A 25,060-nucleotide genomic window follows, 5' to 3' on the forward strand; every position below is an offset into this window, starting at 1 on the left:
CTGCAACTACACTTACAATTAAAATTCAAAACTCATCTTAGCTTATAAGGCCATATAACAATCTGGAATTTGTCTACTTTCTCAATCTGGCGCTAATATGCACTGCATGTAATCAAGAAAGATTTGTGGAACATTATTGTTAGTAACACCATTATCTGTTTCAATTATTGATTAAAGACAATATGAAAATGCAAGTGAGGCCAGGTGCGGTGGCTCACGCCTGTAATCCCAGCACTTAGGGAGGCAGAGGTGGGTGGATCACCTGAGGTCAGAAGTTTGAGACCAGCCTGGCCAACATGGCGAAAGTCCATCTCTACTAAAAATACAAAAATTAGCTGGATGTGATGGTGCACAACTGTAATCCCAGCTATGCGGGAGGCTGAGGCAGAAGAATCGCTTGAACCCAGGAGGCGGAGGTTGCAATGAGCGCCACTGCACTCCAGTGGCAGAGACTGCACCACTGCACTCCAGCCTCCAGCCTGGGCAACAGAGCAAGACTCAGTCTTAAAAAAAAAAAAAAAAAAAAAAAGCAAGTGAAAAGTCCTATTAATATTGTTAACTGATAGCATAATGTGAAAATAAAGACGTTTATTGATGCTTATTCTACAATTATCATAATTGCTCAATCACTGCCTGTGGAATGCAGTTGGGGAGAATCAATGCTTATTATAAAAAATTTAAAAAAAATTCAAAGAGTATCCATATTTTCCCTTTAAAAAACAATTTTTGAGACATTTAAATGATTTTATTATTCCCTTGCTTATAAAATGTTTTTACAAATACCATACCCCCTCAATAAAAATCATGATTCTTCCTTTACTTCCTTACAGATCTGTTTTGATTTACCAATGTCTAGTTAAACCCTTGGGAATATATCACATGTATGTCATGTAATGAAAAAAGATTAAGAATCATTTTTCAAGATGACAAACCAATCTATATAATGGCTATTATAAAAATGTACTGCAGAAGGTAGATGCCTTCCCCTTACTCCCAACAGAGCCAGCTGCACCACCTCCTTCCTACTCCCCCTACTTTAGTCATGTTCCCAGTTCTAGCTTCTATTCATGGGGGAAGGAAACGAGATTTGAATCAGAAACAAAACTAAGGTTTTAAAACTGATTTATGCTTCAAAAATGGAAAGCAACCAGAATGTTATAGAATCTGTCCAAGAAATGATGGGAATCTGGGACTCCAACAGAGCATAGTTGAAAGCAGTGATTGAAAAAAAAGTTATCATTTTCGTTAATATCCCACTGAACTGAGACTACTCAATTAACATGTAGAATCAAATTATATATATATAATTTTATATGATTTTCACTTAACAACAATCTTTTCATCTTATAAAATCTTGATAAATACCAACCTGTAATCATTTCATGTTTCCACTCTACAGTTATGCCATAATTTAACTATTCTCTTGTAGAACATTGGTGGTGTTTCCAAATGTTAAGATTTGAATTATAATATCTATTTGTTTCCTTAAATGTGATTATTTCCCTCATTATTAAATATGCAGTGATCTATGGACAAAGGATAAGGTATTGCAAAAAAAAAAAAATCCTGGTAACTTCTGTACTTCAAACAACTATAAATAAAATGAAAGGACAACAGAAGAAACTAGTGAAAAATGTTATAAATGATGACCTTTTGGGAAAACAACAAAATGGTGTCAACAGTATTTAAACTTTCACTTTAAACTTTCTAATGATTTCAATTTGAACAACTGGTCCTCAGGAAATAATACAGTATTAGAGAAAATGCTTTATACACAAAAATGCTAAACTGCTAACAAGGAAAAGCTTACATTATGTTTATAAAACAGATACAAAAATGGATATACAGAGTGGTCTTAAATATGCAAAAAAGTATAAAAACACAAGAAGAGTATATATTAAAGTGGCAATTTATCCAGAATGGGAGGATTAATGAACTTTTTGGGACTTTGTGTAATTCACGAATTTCTTGAAATTGGTATGCATTATTTTTACAAGCAGAAAAGAAAACAAATATATCTATTAACGTATCCATCTTTTCATTTAGTCTAGATATTTCTATGAAGGTAAAGATTCTGTCTAATTTCCCTCTATATCCTCAGCATCTAGTATTGTGCCTTACAAATAGTAGCATTTTGACAGCTACTTGTAAAATGAATTAATCTTTAACATCTGCTTTAAGGACCAATCCCTCTCTCGAGAAGCATTCCCTCTCCAAAAGTATCAACTTTTTGGTTGCTGCTAGAAGTTGGCATAAATTTAAAAATAAATTTTGAGACTAAGAACCATACTTCAGTTCTTTCAAAAATGAACTCTGATGAATGTTTTAGTCTAAGTAAAACATAAATAATCTCAGAAATGACAGTTATTTGAATGGTTCCAACACAGGGATTCTTTTTTTTTTGAGACAGGTCTTGCTCTGTTGCTCTGGCTGGAGTACAGCGGCACAATCACGGTTCACTGCAGCCTCAAACTCCTGGGCTCAAGTGATCCTCCTGCCTCAGCCTCTGGAGTAGCTGGGATTACAGGCAGGCACCACCACAACCCACCTGAATTCCTGGGCTCAAGTGATCCTCCCACCTCAGCTTCCCAAAGTGTTGTGATTACAGGCCTGAGCCACTGCACCCAGTAGAGATTCTTTTTTCTTCATTCAAAGAAATGATAAAATCAAAATGAGGCCAAAATATAGGCAGCAATGGTCAGGCAGTACTATAGTGAGAACTGGCCAAACATTTCTTTCAGTGCCAGATTCTCAAAACCCTGTCTTAACATTCATTATAAGATACTAATTTATATACAAAAATTTTGTTAATTACAAATGCTACTACAAATGGATGACATGGTAATTTTCTAACAGATTCTGCTTAAAGAAAATTCCATGGTCAAAAATAAGATTTATTTATTCTTTTACTTTGCCTGATTTAGAAGTTCTATCAGGATGTCACTAAGGAAAAAGAAAATCTCTGGGGACAATGAATAATAGCTTATTATTCAAACAGAGGAAAAGCTACTCTACTTCTTAGTTTAATAACATCTCAAAATCCAGATAAATTCCATTGTATAAATAATACTATGAAAACTCACTTGATATTACAAATTTTGACTATTTCTTATCTGGCACCACATAGCTATTATTTTAATGACTATAGCTATATCCATAAATTCACATTTCCTCTAATACCACTTGTAACTGACTACTTCCACTGTTTCACTAATGTTTCGTGCTCAATTATCCCTTGTATATTCATACAGTTAAACTTCCAACCTTTAAGCTAAACATCAACCTTTTTAAAAGTACAGTGTTTTTTTTTTTTTTTTTTAAAGGTCTTATGGACATTTGCATTAAGATTATAGGCTGGGCACAGTGGCTTAGGTATGTAATCCCAGCACTTTGGTAGGCTGAGGTGGGCGGATCACTTGAGCCCACGAATTCAAGACTAGCATGGGCAACATAGTGAGACTCCATCTCTACGAAAAATACAAAAATTAGTCAGGCATGTTGGTGTGCACCTTAGTCCCAGCTACTGGGGAAGGCTGAGGTGAGAGGATCACTTCAGCCAGGGTGGCTGAGGCTGCAGGAAGCCATGACGGCACCACTATACTCCAGCCTGGGGTGACAAAGTCAGACTCTGTCTCCAAAAAAGACAAGATTATAGGTGATCAATCCCTGGATGGCCCACATAGTGGTTACAAGAATTGTTTACATGCGTTGTGTACAAAGAGCAGAATATTTACCACTAATAGTAAGAAAACTGGTATACAATGCAGAACTCACCTGAGTATAGAAGCCACTAGCTGCCTCTAGGAACAGAGAAAGGTTTGCCTGAACTTCACTCCGATTCGGATTTGCTCGATTCTTTGCCTGGCCTTGTAGTGTTGTGATCTGATTCTTAAAGGCGTGATTCCAGCTGAAAACAAAATGTAATTCTATTTGGTATAGCAGTGACTCACTGGGCAGACACTGGTCCCCCTGAGAACAAGAAAGAACTGTCTGTTATAATTATACCACACTAGACAGTAAACCTGCATTAAAGTTATTCATTTATTTAAATAACTTTATGCTTCCCTTTGAACAAGACTAGACATGCAGTAGAATCCAACTGACCTTAGTAAACACTTACCAAATGTTCAAATAATCAGATTGTGGCTTCAGCTATTAATCTTTTAGAACTACTAGAGTTTAGTTAGGAATCCCAGTAGAAATTCAGAACAATGGTGGCAAGATCAAAGTAAAAATAAGGTATTAACAAATTTCTACATATAGTGCCAAATGTGATATACCCTAACAAGTGACATGTATATGGGAGTGGGGGGGGCGCGGATTTTGTAAATAGTAAGCCATATCTCTTACTTCCCCAAAAGTTATTTCCCAGAGCATTCAGTTTCACTGCTATTTAATAGTTTCGTTTATTTCTCTTGTGATTGAAATATAAGCCACATTTCAAATCTGGCTATTTAAAATAAGAAACAATATAATGCTGAAATACGCCATACCAAAATCCTGTTATAAAATGCTTTTATTTAATCTAGTTATATATGGAATCAGTTTAAGTCCAGTTATGATGAATACAGTCACTCTCTAACCTGAGAACCACAGTGGGGAATAAAAAACTAGAACAAAGGGAAGATATTACTGGCCTGATTAAAGGAAGCAAACACAGATAAGAGGTTTACAACCTATCTGGAAAGCATGGAAGTACCTAATTCTCTATCAACATCAGCTTCTGAGGCTCTAGAGCACTAGGCTTTTTAATGACTTAGGAGGACAATCACTTCCCTCAGCATTTGTGATGACATCTTATCCTTGACTCTAACATCACAGGATAAGGATTTTGATGGTTGTAATTTAGCTGTATTACTAGACTTCTTAAAAATATAAAGTATCTAAAGCAGATGTAAATAATAGAAAAAACTAATCTTCACCAAAACTTAGGGTAATGGACATTAGTAGACAAAGTACTCTTAATTGATTTTTAAATTTCTATCAGGCTAATGTCCCTATTCCAATTTATAAGGCAAAGCCTTCCACAAAAGACAATTACTCACTTGGGAATCTGGTTATCTGCCATTTTGCCCCTCACAGAAAGAACAAGCGGAAAAGCCTAAATACACAAAATCTTTCATTTTATTGGGGGTGGGGGGAGGAAATACTACCAACTTATTTAATTAAAAGAAGGAACTTTCCTTATAACGCAAATACATTTTCCTGACAGATAAATTACAGAATCACGTTTAACAAAGAAAGATTTTTCTAAAGCCTATTCTTGTATTTTTCTTTTAAATCGCGGCTTAATTATAAGACTGACCACAGACAATCCAAACACTCTTAGTATTTGAAATAGATATTTTTTTTTTGACAGGCCCTAAAAGAGCTGCCCCAATGACCTTAATAGAATTCAACTCTAAACATTTCTCTTCTTACCTCCAAAGACTGTATTTGAAATAATACCAATGGCCAAATATCACAAATACTAGAATTTTTCTTTCCACTGAAAAAGTTTATTCTGCAATAGGTTGAAAAATAAATAACCAACCAAACTGTTTTAAAGTCTTGGTGAAATTCTTGATCTTACAGGGACTTCCCAAGTGATAGGTAATACTTACAGATCCTGTTCTACTTTCTTGTCTAAAGCGTATTCCAAATCAGTGACTAGCATTTTCTGGTACAGGTCCTGCAGAGCCTGCCTGGATGTCCAGACTTCAGCTGGACCCAGCTTAGAATCTGAGTAACAAAAACAAAAACATAACAGTAAATAGATAAACCCCAACAGTTAAAACCACTATACCACACCAGTGACTCCTTCCTGCTCCATCCCCAAGGCAAAACCTGCTCTAAATATATTCCATAGAATGCTGCAGAAGTTTTATACTACTATATTTCAAATGACTTTCACCTTTTGACTAACGACTAAGTCTGGTTTACAATGCTTCTGTTTTTAGTTTTGAAATAACATCATGAAATGAAAAGGGCTAAAAAAAAAAAAAAAGAATGGTTTGCCTTTTGCTTTTTGTTTGTATTTCTGCCTTTTCATATAACAGGAAACTATATGCCTTACAGTAAGCCAACCCATTTGAAATAACAGACTGTCAAGTTGGTCTGTTTACTCTCATACTGTATCTCTTTTTCCAAAGCAACTTTTTCTTTTTTTTTTTTTTTTTTTTGAGAACTCCCACAAATGTCCTTACAGAATTCTCACATCAGCTGACTATCCAGCAGTTGCTTTGGTATTCTGCCGTTACTCCTCTCTCAATATATTGACCGAATAAGCCATGACAGTATTATTTTAATGAGTGGTAGACTGTTTTCCAAGATACTTTTGTGAGCAATCCACGTTAGTCATTTAACGTAAACGAAGACTTAGAAGACTGGGATTAAATTGCTAAAGAGGTCAGATAAGAGACTGGGTGTAGAATGTAATCAGAAAGTCAGGCTATGACTACACATAATACAAAATTGGGGCCATGCTGTCTGCCAGAGCCATGCAAGGCACATTAACCTTTGCGATCACTGGGATTATAATTGCAATAAATGACAGTAAGCTCCCTCAGCAGGTAAACTTAATAATGGACTTTTCAATTATATATTTCCCATAACTAGCTGGGCTACTTCGTTTTGCTGCTACACAATGGCATAATCATCACTCTTCTTTAGGTTTGCTATTAGTATCTATAGCCACCACAATCCTATTTTGCAAAGAGAATCTCCTAGATTTGAGTTAATGCTCCTAACAGTTTACAGGCTAGTAAGAATAGAGTTTACTATCAGCTCCTCATCCCTAGTGAAATTATTAATCACTAATAGATTTAGTCAACCCTGCTTTAATTCACTTATGGCAAGAAAAAGAAGTGTAAAAGATTACTAATTCTCATTTATCAAGACCGTCATTCAAATGAGTAGACTTATTATCTTACTTAAAGTTTCTGGGCAGCCAAAGGTCCCCTATAAAGGTCAAACCCTAAGACCATTTACTAAGGTTGTTCAATGTCTAAGAAAAGGTAAATGGTACAGATAGCTTGATATTGCTCCATGTTCTGTTTTCATCACACAATAGATTGTTTTCAATGCCAATTCAAGAGCATAATACAGTAACTCAGAGCAGACACTGATATACACAATATAGATGATGACAAATCTGTTAATAATGGAAAGAACTGAGTAGTACCTATTACTGAGTAAATATATAAGCTATCAACCCCCAACACACTTTTCCTTGAACAAGATGACATGAGATTATCCATGAACTCTTAGGACATTAGCCTAAGTGACTCTAGAGTTGACAAAAATATATTTTAATAGTCCTTTTCCTCTTTGTAAATATTGGCAGGTATGCTGTTTAATTCTTTTTTTGTGTGTGAATTTCACTGCAGAACTAAATTATTCAGAAATTAGAGTAAGATTCACTAGTACATATCCCTCTTATTACATTTTAGGATGGCATATGCTGTTACGGAGGGCATACTGATTAGTATATGGTGATTACAACATATTTCCTAATTTTGTATTTAAATCATTTACTCTTTTTTTTTTTTTTTTTGAGATGGAGTCTTTTTCTGTCGCCCAGGCTGGAGTGCAGGGGCATGATCTCTGCTCACTGCAACCTCCACATCCCCAGTTCAAGTGATTCTCCTGCCTCAGCCTCCAGAGTAGCTGGGATTACAGGTGCATGCCACCACGCCCAGCTAATTTTTGTATTTTTAATACAGACAGGGTTTCACTATGTTGGCCAGACTGGTCTCGAACTCTTGGCTTCAGGTGATCCACTCACCTGGGCTTCCAAAAGTGCTGGGATTACAGGCGTGAGCCACCGCACCATGCCTCATTTACCCCTTTCAACGGCTAAGTCTGGCAGTTATTCAAAAGACCTCAGCCATTATTTAAAGCAACAAAGATGGCCAGGCGCAGTGGCTCACGCCTGTAATCCCAGCACTTTGGGAGGCTGAGGCAGGAGGATCATGAAGTCAGAAGTTCGAGACCAGCCTGACCAACATGGTGAATCCCCGTCTCTACCAAAAATACAAGCCTGTAATCACACCTACTCAGGAGGCTGAGGCAGGAGAATCACTTGAACCAGGGAGGCGGAGGTTACAGTGAGCCAAGATGGCGCCACTGCATTCCCGCCTGGGTGACAGAGTGAGACTCCATCTCAAAAAAAAAAAAAAAGAAAAAAGTAACAAAGATATGGGAGAAAAGAAAGGTAGCAAGGTAGCTCACTCAATTTCAAGGACTTCTAATAGAATTTTTCTATAAATATTTTTTCTGAAGGTTTACCTACTAAAGTTTGGTTAATTATCAATAGAATAAAAAAACATTTTCCCGGAAAAATATTAGCCTAACGCTGTAAGATATTTTGGTTTACATGGGGTATGTTATTTTTTCTGTATGTCTTAAATCATTAATAAAAAGTTTCATAAAAATTAAGTGATTATATAAACTAAATTAGGTAACATTCAATTCAGTATACCATATATTAATATATGCAATTCCCAACAGTTATTTAAGCAAGAATTCAAACTACATAAACAATAAATATTTAAAGCAGATAGTAAATGATCATCCCTTTTGGCAACTAATATGGGATTTAGTGCTGTGCGTAATATAAGAAAGAGGATATCGTTCCATTAACTTAATATATAAAATATGTTGTGAAAAAGAAGTAAGCCAGCCAATACCTGTCATGTCAGCCTTCAGGACTTCTGCCTGCCTAGATAGAAAAAAAAAATGAAAAAGAGTATCAGTTAGAAACAAACAAGGCCTAACTAACATATAAATAACACTAAAAGTTAGGTGAAATCATACACTACAATATGGATATACAGCAGCTATATTTGTGGCACTGCAAACAGCATCCCTATTTTAACATCAGTGTAGCACAAGGTCTTGGCAAATTAATGCCAATACTTAAAAGTTTAAGGACCACTTAAAAGTTAAGTGACCTCTTCTGCTAAGTAGAGTCCACTTTCTTGCTGTTTTCCTCCACATGTGATTTACTTAAGATAATATTAAATGATATTCATTAACTTTTTAAAAATTCTCTCAATGCTGCCAAAAAAATCCTACTACATTTCTCAATTCGCTAGTCACCATAACTATTTCAAATTTCCCCTCTTCTCAAGCTACTGATTCCTATGCCCCTTCCTCACCTCCAAATGACAGTTCCATACCTCAGGGAAAACAATTCCCACTTTCTAAATATGTACTACATTTATACAGCCTGCTTCTTACTTTCTCTTGTTAAAACACTAGAGGTATTGCATCTCTTATTTAATATTTAAGAACAAAAATTCCACTTAGGTATGTTCTTGCTAACTCTTCTTAAGGACTGTTCCTTTGATTTACCCCATCCCTTGCACCAATTTTGAGACTTCTCTCACTTCATTTGGATCTTTCCTTCTCTTCAGCATTTTAACATGTCCAAGTATCTCACACATTTTAAAAACCTTCTGCCCCATGTTCCCCTCTAGCTGCTGCCTCTTTTTTCCTTCTCAAATTCGTCAAGAATTGCCTGTATTCAAGAGGTCCAAAACTGAACTCAAGACCCATTCCCATCCCCTATCTCTAGTTCTCTTTCTAATGTTTTTTTCATCTTAGCAAATGCATCATAGCTTTCCAATTGTGGAAGGAAGAAACCTGGAAGTCCTCAATGACAACTTTCTCCCAAACCCCTAACATCTATCAACTCCAAAAAACGTTATCTACTAACTATATCTTGAATCTGTTGATTTCTCTTCATTTCTTCTTCAGCCACTCTCATTCACGCTACTTGGAGAGGCTGAGGCAGGAGAATGGCGTGAACCCGGGAGGCGGAGCTTGCAGTGAGCCGAGATCGCGCCACTGCACTCCAGCCTGGGCGACAGAGTGAGACTCCGTCTCAAAAAAAAAAAAAAAAAAAAAAAAAAAGAACCATCCTTGGCTTTGTTTCCTCCACTTCATTCTTGCCCCATTTCATTCTGTTCTCCCAATAGCTGTCAGAGGGATCTTTTAAAAATGCCAATCTGATCTATCAATTGTCCTTTTAAAACACTTTAATGACTTCCCACTACTCTGAGGGTAAAGAACAAAATCTAAACTGTCCTATGACATTCGACAGTCTCTGAACTCTACTTCCACTACTCTTCACTCCTTGATCTCCGGGCTCATTTCTGGACTTCTGGACTGGACTTCTAGTTTCTCCAGTACACCCTGCTTCTTTCACACTAGGGGTCTTTATAAAAGACTCTGCTAGCTACACCTCTTCCCCCTTTGTCTGCTTAATTACCACTCATCTTTTATCTCAGTCAGAACATTACTGCTTCAGAAAGCCCCAGCTGAACTCCATCTACATTAAGGACATTCCTATTTTATGCTCTCACAGCACTTCTAGTTTTTCTTCATATTACAGATTTTAAGAATGCTCATCACAACTCCTTGTCTACTAGCACAGCACCTTGCATAAAACAGACACTCAGTATTTTTAATGAGAGGAACAGTATAAATCAGACTCATATACTCTATTTAAGAAGGTAGGTATATAAACTTTAGAGAGATTTTTTTTTTTTGAGAGAGAGACACTGGGCCTTGCTGTTGCCCAGGATGGTCTTCAACTCCTGGGCTCAAGAGATCCTCCTGCCTCAGCCTGCAAAGTAGCTGGGATTACAGGCACATGCCACCATGCCAGGCTGAGATTTCCTTTTTTTTTTTTTTTTTCCTTGAGACGGAGTCTCGCTCTGTTGCCCAGGCTGGAGTGCAGTAGCACGATCTTGGCTCACTGCAAGCTCCGCCTCCCGGATTCATGCCATTCTCCTGCCTCAGCCTCCCGAGTAGCTGGGACTACAGGCGCCCGCACTTTTAGCATGAAAGCTAGAGAATATTAAGGTTTTAAAATTTTTACTGTAAATATTGTTTTATATAATTTATTAAGTATTTAATGTTAATTGTATTAGGTTGATGAAAAAGTAATCGCGGTTTTTGCCATTTTTTAACATGGCAAAAACCATGATTACTTTGGCACCAACCTAATAAATTTAAGTTTCATTAAAATGTAAAGCAAATCCTTTCATTCTCTTAGCCTTTAAAATATATTTACATCTTTTTAAAAATTAAGCTTTCAAACAACAGAATCTCAATGTAGTACTAAGGAGGTAACCATAAGCCCTATGAGAACTAGCAACATAAATGAAGAATACTAAACAAATAGCCACACTTAGTCGTAAAATGTAACATCATATCAAATTCCATTATCCATATAGCCTGACTTCACTCTTCACTTCAGGTGTTAACTTTTGCCATTAAAAAAAAACCATACATATTTGCAAAGCTGTTGGCTTATGCCTTTAAAACCTAAGATTATACAATTTAATAAAGCATACCATGTACCCTATCCTACCGATGTCACAAATGTCGCTCCTCCCCTGAAAAATCCTATTGGAGAGTACTAATTTATAAACCTTACAGTGAGAAAGCTAGGGTTAATTACGTACCTTTACTAGATTCAATGAATGACCTTTCATTTTGTCCCTGAGTTGCGAAGTTACAAAGGATATACTTTACTATGCTTCTCTATGTTAGCTAAAAATTTATACTCAAGTATATACAGGATATATACTTGGGATCATGCATCTAAAGGTTGTTTTCTCATTCCAAACATGATTTGTTTTGTAAAGATGAACAAGTAACATTTCAGTATGCTAACATCCACCTAATGATGTTACCAACTTCCAGTCAAAGATTATATGGGGTATATAATAGAAATGTAATTTACAAACAATCTGCTTTTCTTATAAGCTGTCAGGTGATCAACTATAGTTCTTGCAGACTCTGGAGCAGGCTTCCATTGATAAACACAGATCTAAAATTCTACTCTGTTATTTTTACCATGCTATAATCTGTCCAAGAAAAACCGTAAAACTAAAAAGTCAAGCACTAATAGAAATATAAAAATATCACAAAAACTGACATAAAAGTTAAAATATTTTGAAATTCCAGCTTTGAATCCTCAGTATAACAAAGGTAGAGGTGCTCATTTCTGGGCAGTTCTTTCCTAGGTTCTGAAAGAAGCACAAGTTAATTACTTTTATTAGCTTTCTAATAATGACAATTATTAGCTTTCTTTTTAAAAGTAACCTTGCTAAATTGAATTGATAAAGACAGCTAAATGGAAAATATAACAACCCTATGGGATAGCTATACTTATTCCTGTTTTATAAATGGAAAAACTGAAGATCCGAGATGTAAAATAATTCTTCCAGTCACAAAGCAGTCAGGTACAATTAGGTACAAATTTTGTTCTTAAATGACTCCACGAAGTCCAAGTTATTTCTATGTCTTTCAAAGTAGAATAACAAAATTATATGACATAAAAAGCTAATGTTGGCCTATCTAGGAACATTAACATTTAAGTCAATTAGCCTAAATTAAAAGATCTGTTCATAAAGGAAATAGATTATATCTGAAATTTTTATCAAAAGGACCACAAGATACTCAAATGCAGTGGTCAGCTTGTGGATGAAATTCCCTTTCATCCTGGATCTATTTTTGTGAAGACAGTTTTATTGGAACACAGCCACACACGTTCATTTACGTGTTGTCTGTGGCTGTTTTCAGCTACCAAGGCAGAGTTGAGAGTTGAGACAACAACCACATGGCCCACCAACCCTAAAATATTTACTATCTGATCCTTTAACAGAAAAAGTTTGCCACCTCCTGCTCTAAGGAATATTTGATGAAAAGAACAAGAAGTAAAACTTCTTTAAGTTCCCAAACCAAATTATGGTTATAAGGAATCATCAACAATAGTGTCTGCAGAGTAAAAGTCTGTTTTTATTAGTTAATATCTTGATCTCGTCACAAAGTGGACTATCTTAAAAAATACAGTCTTATATAATTAGAAACAGTACTTGCAGGCCATGCTATGTTTTTGATAGAATCTAGTGGCAAACTCTTTAAAACAAAGTTTGGCTTATATACTATTATCCACTAACTTTTTTTTTCTGTATCCCCAAAATATCCATTTAGACAGGTGGGAGGGTTAAGCTAAGAGTTATTGCCTCACAAGAAGAGGAATCTCTATCTTCCCACCCCTAAGCAATTATTAGCTTTCTTTTTAAAAAACAGTGTACAATATATGAGAAATCAAATCAGTGGATATGTAACCTTATATAAATGCTTTAATAGATTAGCACAAAATTGGCTATATCATTATTTTACTTTATAAAGAAAAAATAGGCCAGGCATGGTGGCTCAACACCTGTAATCACAGTACTTTGGGAGGCTAAGGCAGGAGGATCACTGGAGCCAGGAGTTCAAGACCAGCCTGGACACCAGAGGAAGACTTCATCTCTACAAAAAATAAAAAATTAGCTGGCGTGGTGGTGTGCACTTGTAGTCCCAGCTACTCAAGAGCCTGAGGTGGGAGGATTGCTTGAGTGTAGGAGTTCTGAAGCTGCAGTGAACCGTGATTGTGCCACCACATTCCAACCTGGGCAGTGGAGTGAGACTCTGCCTCCAAAGAAGAAGAAAAAAAAATACTATACCTCAATTGTTCTATGGTTTTGTTATAAAGACCATCAATGAATTAACATTAAAAGTTTACAGCCAATGCTCATACAGAGAGGCAAGAATTTTAAAATGTTTTCTCTTGGTAGAGGGTATGGCAACATGAATTCCTTTTAATTCTTTAAGCTGAAGGAATTAATGAAAATAATGAATGAACCAAGAATAAAATCACCATGTTTTCAATAACAAAATGACACTATTAAACATAGCTATCGAAATATATTGTCTTAGTTATTAAATAATAGGAAAAATTAAGCAATTCTATCAAGCAATAAAAAAAGAAAAAGTCATTAAAAGGCTGAATAAAATATGGAACATTCAGTGACAGCCAACTATGTTGAAAGCTAATAAACTGAAACAATAAATACTCGTGGAATAATCAACATCTATAAAACACTTAATGCATTCTAAGCACTCAGTACTATATACTATACTATAGGTACTATAGTAGAGGTAGTATAGGTACTAGGTACATTAGAATATATATAGATACCATAGTGCCTATAGGTACAGCTAACACTGTATGTAGCATTTACTATTGCCATTGTTCTACGAGCTTTACATAAATTATTTACTTCACACTAAGTACTGTTATTGTTCCCACTTCATAGTTCAAGAAACCCAAGGAGACAGAGGTTAAGTAGTATCGTTAGTTAAGGTCATAGTAAGTAGTAGAAGTAGCATAATCAATATGGCTCCAGAGTATAACTCCTAACCATCATTTTATGATATTATATAATAGTTCCTCTCCTACACAAGAGTACAAGAAAAAAAAAATTGAAATGTTTGATAGTAACAACCCATAGAACTGGGGCTTTCAATACTTAACCATTTTATGATAATTTTTCAAATAATGTTACTAGAGGAAAATACTAAAATTTGGGTTATCTTCTTTAACAAATATCTTGATTATATATAGCACTTATGTAACAATGCTAGGTAACAAATACAGGATAATCTCTTTTAAGAATATATAGCCTAACGGCTGGGAGCAGTGGCTCACGCCTGTAATCCCAACACTTTGGGAGGCTGAGGTGGGCAGATCATCTGAGGTCATGAGTTCAAGACCAGCCTGGCCAACATGGCAGGGCCTCGTCTCTACTAAAATTACAAAAATTAGCCTGGCGTGGTGGCATGTACCTGTAGTCCCAGCTACTCTGGAAGCTGAGGCAGGAGAATCACTTGAACCTGGGAGGCGTAGGTTGCAGTGAGCCAAGATCACGCCACTGCACTCCAGCCTAGGTGACAGAGTGAGACTCCGTCTCCAAAAAAAAAAAGAATATATAGTCTAAGATTCGTGGTTTAAAAATGTAAAATATTTCCAAATCAGGGCACATAAAATGGGAGATTCCTTCTGCCTGAACTCCCGATCCCCTTTGAGCAGAATTCAGGAATATAACTCAACATCTTCTAAACTCACAGCTGCTAAGGAAAAGTAAATCACTCTCTTTTATTTTGAGAGAACACGCTGGGAGTTTTTTTTGTTTTTTTTTAAGAAATTTAACCAAAAGCCACAAGTTATTTGTTCACTTGTTTCACAGAGTTCTAAGGAATACTTGGGATAATAACAGCATTTCTCAATCATAACCATAAACACAATAATCTAATCATAATTATTTATGCTGAATAATTGGCCAGACATAAAGTAAGCATGCACTTAATGTGCACATGCTTACACCCACACAAACATCAAGTCTCACAATATTAATCAGAGAAAAATAAATCATACTGCTCTACTGTTGAATTTCATTTGGAAAAGAAAATCTACAGAAGATGCTACTCCTAAAGGAGTTTTTCTTGCACACGTTAATAAAAATACTAATTTGCTTTCTCTTTACAGCACTTTAGGGCTCATGAAGGATTTTCAAATCTCCCAACACTACAATACTCTATACCACAACATTCGCTCCATAATTTATATTATTTAAAAATGTGTACCTAGTTTTATTAAGGACCAACACTGGTCTGAGAACTTCAAAGGATGAGAAGGAGTTATTCTTCCAAGCAGAAGAAATAACAGAACAATAAAAAGAAAGGCTAAGCTAGTGAGTGAGCATCAAATGCAAGGCAGAAAGCCACAGATAATGAAGCTGAAGAATCCAGACAAAGCAAATTGTGAGAGGACTTGCATGACATGCCTTGGAGTTTAGATTCTGTCCTTTAATAGGAAACCAGTGCTGAATTTAAAGCAAGAGCATAGCATTGTTAGATTTACATTTTAGAAAGATTACTATAGATATTAAGACTGAAGTAAGGAAGTGGTAATACAGATGAATGGAAAAACCCAGATTCAAGAAATACCTGGTAAGTTAAGCCAAAAGAAAGGAAGATAAAGCAGAGGAAAGAGTCTGTCACTCCCAGATTGTTAGTTTGGCCAGCTGGGTATATGAGAAGGTAGAGAATGCAAAAAGATAGTGTTCAAGGCTATACCCATAACACCTACAATAATGCCTTGACCGTGGCAGCTGTTCACTAAAAACGTGTTCAATTTGTTGAATTAATAAATGCGTAAGCAGGCATTCAGAGATAAGTATCAAGCACAGGGGAGACTTGAGACTAGGGATACAGCACTGACGTGATCAGTACACTGATGGCAGTTAAAACCATGAGAGTAAATGTAACTGCCCACAAACTCAGAAGGGTGGAGCTAGTTCTCTGTTATCATTTTTAAAGGGCAGATGAAAGACACTCCATGAAGAACACCAAGAAGAAATCGGTGAATAGTATGACAGCAGGGGAAGAGTGGAGTATAGAAAATAAGAGAACAAAATGGAAGAGTAGTCATCAATATCACAGGCAGCAGCAAAGTACTATGAGGTAAATAAGGACTGGAAAGTGTGTCGGATTTGGTGAAATAAGGGTAAATGATAGCCTTGCCAGAGAAAAGATTGTATCAGGATGCAGGAGGTTGAGGAACAAATAAGAGGGAGAAGTTTACGTCAACTCTTAGGATGCTGGGCTGTGTAAAGAGACAGAGATGGAGGCCATGGCTAAACAGAAGTTTCTTCTTCTTTTTTTCTTTTCTCCCAATGGGAGACCCCTGGGAGTGTTTAGAATAAAGGAAAGAAACTGGGAGAAATGAATAGGTTGAAGAAGGAGAAATATAAAATATAAAAAATAAAAAATAGGAGAAAATAAAACTGACAGCCCTGTTCTGGAAGAGATAGAAGGAAATAAGAATGGTATTATTAAGATGGGAAGAGGACTGGCCTTGAAAAAGAGTCAGGATAAAATTGGAGGTTGGTAAGGTTAAATAGAAATGTGTTAGAACTAGGAAATACTGGGGGTAGGGAGATGTCAGGAGAATTTACAGCTGTATTTCCTCAATTTCAGAGATAAGGCAGATCCGATCTGTGTCTGAAAGTAAGAGGGGGATAAGCTGAGGAGAATGGTAAATATTTGGGATAATTACAAAATGACAAAGAAAAGAATGCAGAGAAAGTGTTAAGAGCCACGTGGACTAGACAAAATGGAAAAATTAATACATAAATATATTGGCCAAGTGCTGTGGCTCATGCCTGTAATCCCGGCACTTTGGGAGGCCGAGGCAGGCAGATCACCAGAGGTCAGGAGTTTGAGACCAGCCTGGCCAACATGGTGAAACTGTCTCTACTAAAAATATAAAAATTAGCTGGGCATGGTGGCGGGTGCCTGTAATCCCAGCTACCCGGGAGGCTGAAGCAGGAGAATTGCTTGAACCCGAAAGATGGGAGGTGAGCTGAGACCACACCATTGTACTACAGCCTGGGCAACAAGAGCGAGACTCAGTCTCAAAAAAGAAAGAAAGAAAGAAGGAAGGAAGGAAGGAAGGAAGGAAGGAAGGAAGGAAGGAAGGAAAGAAAGAAAGAAAGAAAGAAAGAAAGAAAGAAAGAAAGAAAGAAAGAAAGAAAGAAAGAAAGAAAGAAAGATATCAACAGAAAAATCAGCAGAAGACCAAACTGATAATTCAAAAAAGGAAATACTACCAGTAAGTAATTTTTTTTTTTACTCTAAATAGTCAAAATGATAACACTGGCAGATACCTACTTTTAAGGAACTCTAGGTAAGGTGACAGATACAAAGGCATGTACATAATTTCAATACAATAAAAGTTCAGTGCAAGGATAGACATATGCCTAGAATACAACTAAAAAGATGAGCCACTGGGAGTGTTGGAAAAGATGAGGGCCATTACAACTAGAATAATGCCTCGGCCCATGGCAGCTGTTCACTAAAAATTGTTGAATTTGTTGAATTATTGAGTGATAAAATACGAACCATACAGGAGGCAGTTTTATGTAATGGAAAATAATAAAAAGCAAAAAGACTCGGGTCTGACTTTGGGCTTTCCTACAAATTAGTAGTGCTATCTTGGAGCTTCTAAGAAGACTGTTTCCTCATCCATAAAACGAGGATACAAACTACTTTTCAAAGTTGCTATGAGGAATAAATAAGACAAGTAAGTTATATAAAAGAACCTAAACAATCATTTGAATAAGGAGGGGTAATCTGATTGTGACATGAATAGTTCAATGACCAACAAATTACTTTTGCTAATCTGGTTACTGACTGGCTAGTCAGGTGTCCCTCCCTCCCCTCACTGCTTCATGAGATCCCTTTTGAAGGGGCACATTGGGTTGAAAAAGACATTTCAAAGTTGTAGTAAAAAACCCTAGGTCCTTCTACCACCACAAATGACAAAAGAAAAACAGTTTAGATGTCATGAAGACCATGTTCTTAGTATAAATAGAAAATAAAACCAGAGGCAGATACATAAAAATTACAAAATAATTGAGTCAGGATGTTATTTTTTTTGTTTTTCTCCAAACATTAGTGCTGATTACATTATTTAACAAATACATTTTTAAAATTGGACCTGATATATCAAGACAATTATAAATTATAGAAATACCACACTAACTGATAACAGACTAAACTCATCTGTCAAGAATTAACCACTAGTCAAATAATAATATAGTTTAATCACTTACTATTTGTCAGGTGTTAGCTTTCATATATTACTAAATCTTTGATTCTCACAACAATTCTATCAGGTAAGTAATAATATTATGACCATTTTGATGATGAGGGAACAAATGCACAGAGTGGTTAAATAACTTGCCCAAGGTCATATAACTAGGAAATGGCAGAGCTTGGGTTCCACCCTTGCAATCTAGTTCCAAACCCCAGAGCTCATAAACATATTTAAGGCCTTCTGAAATGGCCAGGCTAGAAGTATCACTCTCGTAGAGGCAACTATCATCTCTCAGTTAAAAGCTGCATCTTTGAGATCAAGCACCTTTGCATTTTCTGTCATTATAAGCTGCTTCCCTAGAAGCAGCTTATACAAGAGGGCTTCTCTAGCATACTATCATACACCTATTTCTACAGGCACTTGGGAGGCTTGATTGCATCCATGCTGACATACAGAACTGCAAGCTGATGTTACCTACACTCACATGATTTACTAAGTATGTAAAAAAAAAAAACACAGAAACTTTCATTCTAAAGGATGATGTATAAATCACATGTCCCTATGTTTATCATAAATATTCAGAGACCTCATATAAAACAAAATTTTTAAAAATCTACTTTAGTAAAATTTTTAAAAGCTTCCTTGGACCACAAGATATAAATGCTCAAGACAAAGTAAACACAAGCCAAGGTTCTCATGAAGTCACATAAATAATAAAACTTTAGCATGCCCCATCCCGATCTTGGCCAAAATCAAATGCTTCAGGAAGTTTCTAATTTTATTAGTATTCACAGAGTATGAATAATACACATCTCCAAAAGGAATAAAAACATGTAGAAATCCCTTGTAATTTTCATCCTACCTAATATTACTTGATTTCAGATGCTCCTCTGATTTCAAGTTTTCGGTCCTCATCTGGGACTTAAATGAAACGTTTTCTCCCACAATGACTATCTGCAAGAACATCCAATTTCTCATAAGGTAGAATGGTTTAAGACATTCTAGATAGAGGAGAGGAGGAAAATATGAGTTAACCCACAATAACAGAGAACCCCTATGAAGAAAATTATTTTATCTTTATTTGAAATGACTTAATGTGAAAGGTAAAGGAAAAATGTCAAAGCCTTTTTCTTTTTTTGTTTAATGTTTCTTAGAACAAACATTTAAAAATTCTGTCTCATATATTTCTAACAGATTCTAGTTATAGACCAAAATATTATTCTAATGTTCCTTACTGCCTGAAAACTGAGTGATCACTACAGGACAGATATCGGTTACCAAGCAGAGCTCTTTTAAGACCAGGGTGAGAATGCCCTGTAGAACACGGAAGCAGATGGACTCCTTACTGAAGAAAAAATATGTAAAACAAAACAATTATGTAAAAAATATGTAAAACAATTAAAACACAATTATAGGTAGTATGAATAATGCTAAGATCAGTTGAAAATGTCACGTTTTTCGATTCTCATTTACTATACAAATTTGATTATTTTTATATCATAGATACAGTGTTAAGGACTAAGTGTACCATGATGAAAAAAATCAATATGGTCCCTGCCATGGATTTAAAATCTAATGTAGAGACAGACCAACAAGGAAGGAGGCAGCAGTGGTTAAAAGCATGGCTTTGGGAGTCACACTTTCTGCACCCCAGTGGTACGTCATATGTAAATCAAGTCACAAGAAAAACAGCACAATTTCTTGGGGACTTCAATTTAACTCAAAGATTTGGACAAAGTAAGTTATTATTATTGCTATTGATAATTGCTTATGTTTATAATTAGTACGTGCCAGATACAAAGCTAAATATTCTATATGCATATCATAAAATGGGAGTATAATATAGTAAGAATGTCTTATATTCAAACTGCCTAGGTTCAAACCAAGCTCTGCCACTTACTAGCTGTGTAACCTTAGGTGAATTACTTCTCTATGCCCCAGTTTTGTTAGAAATAAAGATGGAGATAGTAAAATACCTACCTCATTGAGGTGTTTTGAGGATTAAATGAGGTAACAGAAGTAAAGCACTTAGGACTGTTCCTTGGTAAGTAAGCCCTCAAAAAATGTTGGCCATTATTGTCATTATCATTTTATAGTTATTACTCCTCCCAGCAATCCTAAAAGGTAAATGCTATTATTATCCTTAGTCTATAAATTAGGAACTTAAGAACTCACACTAATCAATTCTAGAATAGAACATTTTTCATAATTCTTCACAATAAAATATGTCTTAGGAGAAATTTCAAATATGTGGCAGGTCTATGCACACTTTGCTGCCATACTTCCAAAGCATGTATTCAATCTCCTGTGACTTTAGTCGCACTTTAGTGGAAAAGAATGAGAGAAAATATGATAAAACTCAAGTTCCTCAGCATAGCATATAAAGTGCCACAGCTTTTCACTTTACACTTTGTGATCCAATAAACCTGAATTACTTTTAGTTTCTTGTTGTTTTGCCCCTTAGTATCCTTATTCATGCTTTTTCACTCATCCTAGAATGCCCTCCCACTTCCCTCCTTGTTTGGTTAACCCATTCTTGTATTTTAAACTCAGTAACTCCTAAAAGCAGGTCTTAGTTTGGCTGAGTACTCCCAGTGCATCTTAATGCCCACATCTATTATTGGACTCACAGGACTACAATGAAGTTATTTGTGTACACATTTCCTTCACTAGAGACTGTCCTATTCAATTATGCATATGTAGTGCCTCACATAGTTCATGGCATACAAGTTGCTCAAATAAATTCAGGTTAATTTGGACTAAACAGTTTCTCAATAAAAGGGAAAGATACTAAAAACTCAAGGTTTCTCAAACCTGACAATAGTTTTAAAAGTCTTCACCAAAAACAATCTGAAAGGTTTGCCATCTGAGAACCAGGAATAACATACTTTTTCTTAAGAAAACCTACCATTTTATACAGTCAATCAGAGAAATACATAATCATTTACTTGGCTGTCTGAAATACACATTTTGTTTTCATCTTAGTGGAATCTATATAATATATACAGAACATTAAATATTTCTGCAGAAATATAAATCTAAAACCTCAAAGAGAACGTAAGCTCACAACCCAAATGAATGAAACAAGCAAAGTAGGTTAAGCCATAAACAACAGGAAAGCTATTTCCCCTCATCTCAATTTTTACATTAAACAAGGTATGCCAAAACAATGCTTTCCAAAGCAATGAACCCAATGCTTTTTTAAAAATAGTCCTTTTTTTGCAACAACCCCTGTACCTTCTTGAAATAATAAACAGATTAAAACTAGTATCTCAATATATAAATGGTCAGATAAGACCACCTTAGAAGACATAACAAAGTAATCAGATGCTTGCACATACAGATAAAAGGTTAACAGAATTCCGAACAAGAAGGATACCAAAATGAAAGCAAAAATATGAGTAGATACTAGAATTAAAAGTAGTGTTAATGTAAGTAACGGCACACCAAATTTATTTGGAAACGGTAAGAATATGAAAAAACTGACAAAGGGACAACATTACAAGACAAAGTACAAGAAGTTAATATGGAGAAAACAGGCTGTCAAGAGAACAAGACAAGCCACAGAATGGAAGAAAGTATGTAGAACACGCATTTCATAAATGACTTATCTGAAATATACAAAGAACTCTTGAACAATAAGAAAACAAGCAACTCGATTAAAAAATGAGCCAAAACCTTAACAGATACCTCGCCAAAGAAGATATACAGATGGCAAATAAGCATGTGAAAAGATGCTCCACATAAAATGTCTCAGGGAAATGCAAGTTAAAACAATAATGATCTACTACTACACTATTAGAATGGTCGAAATCCAGAACAATTACAAAACCAAATGCGAATGAGAATGTGGAGCATCAGGAACTCTCATTCACTGCTGTTGGGAATGCAAAATAGTACAGTCACTTTGGAAGACAGTTTAGCAGTTACTCACAAAGCTAAACATAATCTTACCATATGACCTCTAGGTATTTATTCAATTGAGCTGAAAACTGATGTCTACACAAAAACCTGCACATGAATATCATATAGGCTTTATTTATAATCACTGAAAATTAATTTATCCATTCACCTACTGAAGCAACCAAGATATCCTTCAGTAGGGGAAAGGATAAATAATCTGTGGTACATCCAGACAACAGATTATTATTTAGCACTAAAAAGAAATGAGCTATCAAGCCATGAAAAGACATGAAGGAAACTTAAATGCATGTTACAATCTAAAATGACTATATACCATAGGATTCCAACCATATGACATTCCGGAAAAGGCAAGAACTATGGAGGTAGTAAAAAGATCAGTGGTTGCCAGGAGTTGGAGGGGAAGAGAGGCGGAATGAACAGGTGGAGCAAAGAGGATTTTTAGGGCAGTGAAAATACTCTGTAATATACAATGATGGATACATGTCATTACACACGGTCCAAACCGACAGAGTATACAACACCAAGAGTGAACTATAATGTAAAAATGAACTTTGGGCGAATGTGATGTGTCAATATAAGTTCATCAGTTATAACAAATGTACCACTGATGGGGGATGTTCATAATAGGGGAGGCTATTCATGTGTGTGAGCAAGGGGTAAATGGGAAATCTCTATACCTTTCTCGCAATTTTTCTGTAAACCTAAAGCTGCTTTAAAGGAAAAAGAAAACAAGAGTGTAACCATATCCTTTGACAGGTGACAGTGAACAAAAATAAGGTTGGAAAAAGAAACAGTGTTTTTTGTTTTAAACTCTATTGCCCAGGCTGGAGGGCAGTGGTGCAATCATGACTTACTGCAGCCTCAACCTCCTAGGCTCCTGCTTTAGCCACCCAAGTAGCTGCAACTAGTGGCACATGCCACCACAGCTGGCTAATTTTTGTATCTGCAGTAGAGACAGAGTTCTGTCATGTTGCCCAAGCTGATCTTGAACTCCTAGGCTCAAGATCCTCCCACCTCGGCCTCCCAAAGTGCTGGGATTACTGGTATGAGCCACTGCACTCAGCTGAAACAGTGCTTTAAAAAATGTAAAGCTCCATATAATTTTAGATTAGGGAGAAATAAAGTTCAACTTTCTAACTTGGAATGGGTAGGTAACATGAAAGATGGACAAGTTAATTAACTCAACTAGCAACAATATTTAAGATATTGTCTGATTTAACAAAATAAAATATTCTATAAATTATTGTGGTACAAATAGTACATTCTCTACTTCCAGGTACTCTCTGAAACTGAAAAACAAAAGATACTCAAAAGTCAAACTTGATATTCTCACAAGAGCCATTATTTAGCCCATACTTCCAGATGACAATTTAATTATCTAGACAGTTCTTTTTCTTGATTATTTTTCTGAGTAAAGAAATGGGTGCTGTATAATAATAAAATAATTTTGGCCGGGTGCGGTGGCTCACGCCTGTAATCCCAGCACTTTGGGAGGCCGACGCAGGTGGGATCATGAGGTCAGAAATTCTAGACCAGCCTGGCCAAGATGGTGAAACCCCCTCTCTACTAGAAAGACAAAAATTAGCCAGGCACGGTGGCAGGCGCCTATAATCCCAGCTACTCCGGAGGCTGAGGCAGGAGAATCGCTTGAACCAGGGAGGCGGAGGTTGCAGTGAGCCGAGATCGTGCCACTGCACTCCAGCCTGGGCCACAGAGCAAGACTCCGTCTCAAAATAAATAAATAAATAAATAAAAATAATTTAACAAATTAAACCAGATGCAGATTATATAAAACCTGTGATAGATTATTAACTGCCCCCAATGAATCACACACCTCTTGGCATTTGCACCCCTGGAATTCCTACCAACCCTAGGTTTGGTCATGTGACACTTTGGCCAACTGGACTTCAGTAAATGTGACACTGAGACACTGGCACATTTGGGCTTGCCCTTTTGGAACACCATCAAAACACTATGAAGCTGAGGATGACAGACTACTTGGGAAGAGAGACCCAGTTTTCTTAGCTATCACAGCCATTCCAGTTGAGGGCCCAGACATTTGAGCGAAGTTGTTTTGGACTATGCAGGTCAGACTTAACTTGATCTCGATAGTCTGAGATATGGGAAACGACCAAGCAAAATTTTTGGACATTTTAAGCAAAGGTATGACATGAATGTAATTAACTGGTAGTTTCTTAAAGAGTTTTGTTAAAGGGGTCAGAGGAGAGTGGGAGTACAGATATCATTTGGGAGTCATCAGCATATAGATATTCGTTAACGCCCATAAGACAGGATGACATTACCAAGGGAGTGTTAAGAGTAACAAGTCTGAGAAACTCCAATATTTAAGGGCTAGACTAAGCCTGTCCAACCCATGGCCCACAGACGACATGCAGCCCAGGACGGCTTTAACTGCAGCCCAACACAAATTCACAAACTTTCTTAAAACATTCTGAGATTTTTTTTGCAATTTTTTAAAGCTCATCAGCTATCATTAGTGTTAGCGTATTTTATGTGTGGCCAAAGACAATTCTTCTTCTTCCAATGTGACCCAGGGAAGCCAAAACACTGGACACTCCTGGCTAGACTGAGAAGGAAACAAATAGTAAACAGATTGAGAACCAGTGGCCAGAGAAGTAGGAGGTAAATTTG

At 36.2% G+C, this 25,060-nt stretch overlaps 1 protein-coding gene across 12 annotated transcripts in view; it reads right to left on the reverse strand.

Annotated features, from left to right (window-relative positions):
- SMG7 (SMG7 nonsense mediated mRNA decay factor) overlaps nucleotides 1-25,060 on the reverse strand; it is an 81,884-nt gene that overhangs the window by 32,796 nt on the left and 24,028 nt on the right. For 6 of the 12 annotated variants that reach the window (XM_030818774.1, XM_030818764.1, XM_030818769.1 and 3 more), the window contains exons 2-6: nucleotides 20,465-20,601; nucleotides 19,347-19,485; nucleotides 8,670-8,701; nucleotides 5,604-5,721; nucleotides 3,775-3,907 (exon numbers count right to left, since the gene is read on the reverse strand). In XM_030818774.1, the coding sequence (XP_030674634.1) occupies nucleotides 3,775-3,907; nucleotides 5,604-5,721; nucleotides 8,670-8,701; nucleotides 19,347-19,462 (399 nt within the window). In that variant the 5' untranslated portion in view covers nucleotides 19,463-19,485; nucleotides 20,465-20,601. The remainder of the gene's footprint in view (nucleotides 1-3,774; nucleotides 3,908-5,603; nucleotides 5,722-8,669; nucleotides 8,702-19,346; nucleotides 19,486-20,464; nucleotides 20,602-25,060) is intronic. The other 6 variants (XM_030818773.1, XM_003264442.3, XM_030818768.1 and 3 more) reach the window with 2 other exon arrangements.

This window comes from Nomascus leucogenys, chromosome 9 (genome assembly GCF_006542625.1).
Source record: "Nomascus leucogenys isolate Asia chromosome 9, Asia_NLE_v1, whole genome shotgun sequence".
Lineage (NCBI taxonomy): Eukaryota > Metazoa > Chordata > Mammalia > Primates > Hylobatidae > Nomascus > Nomascus leucogenys.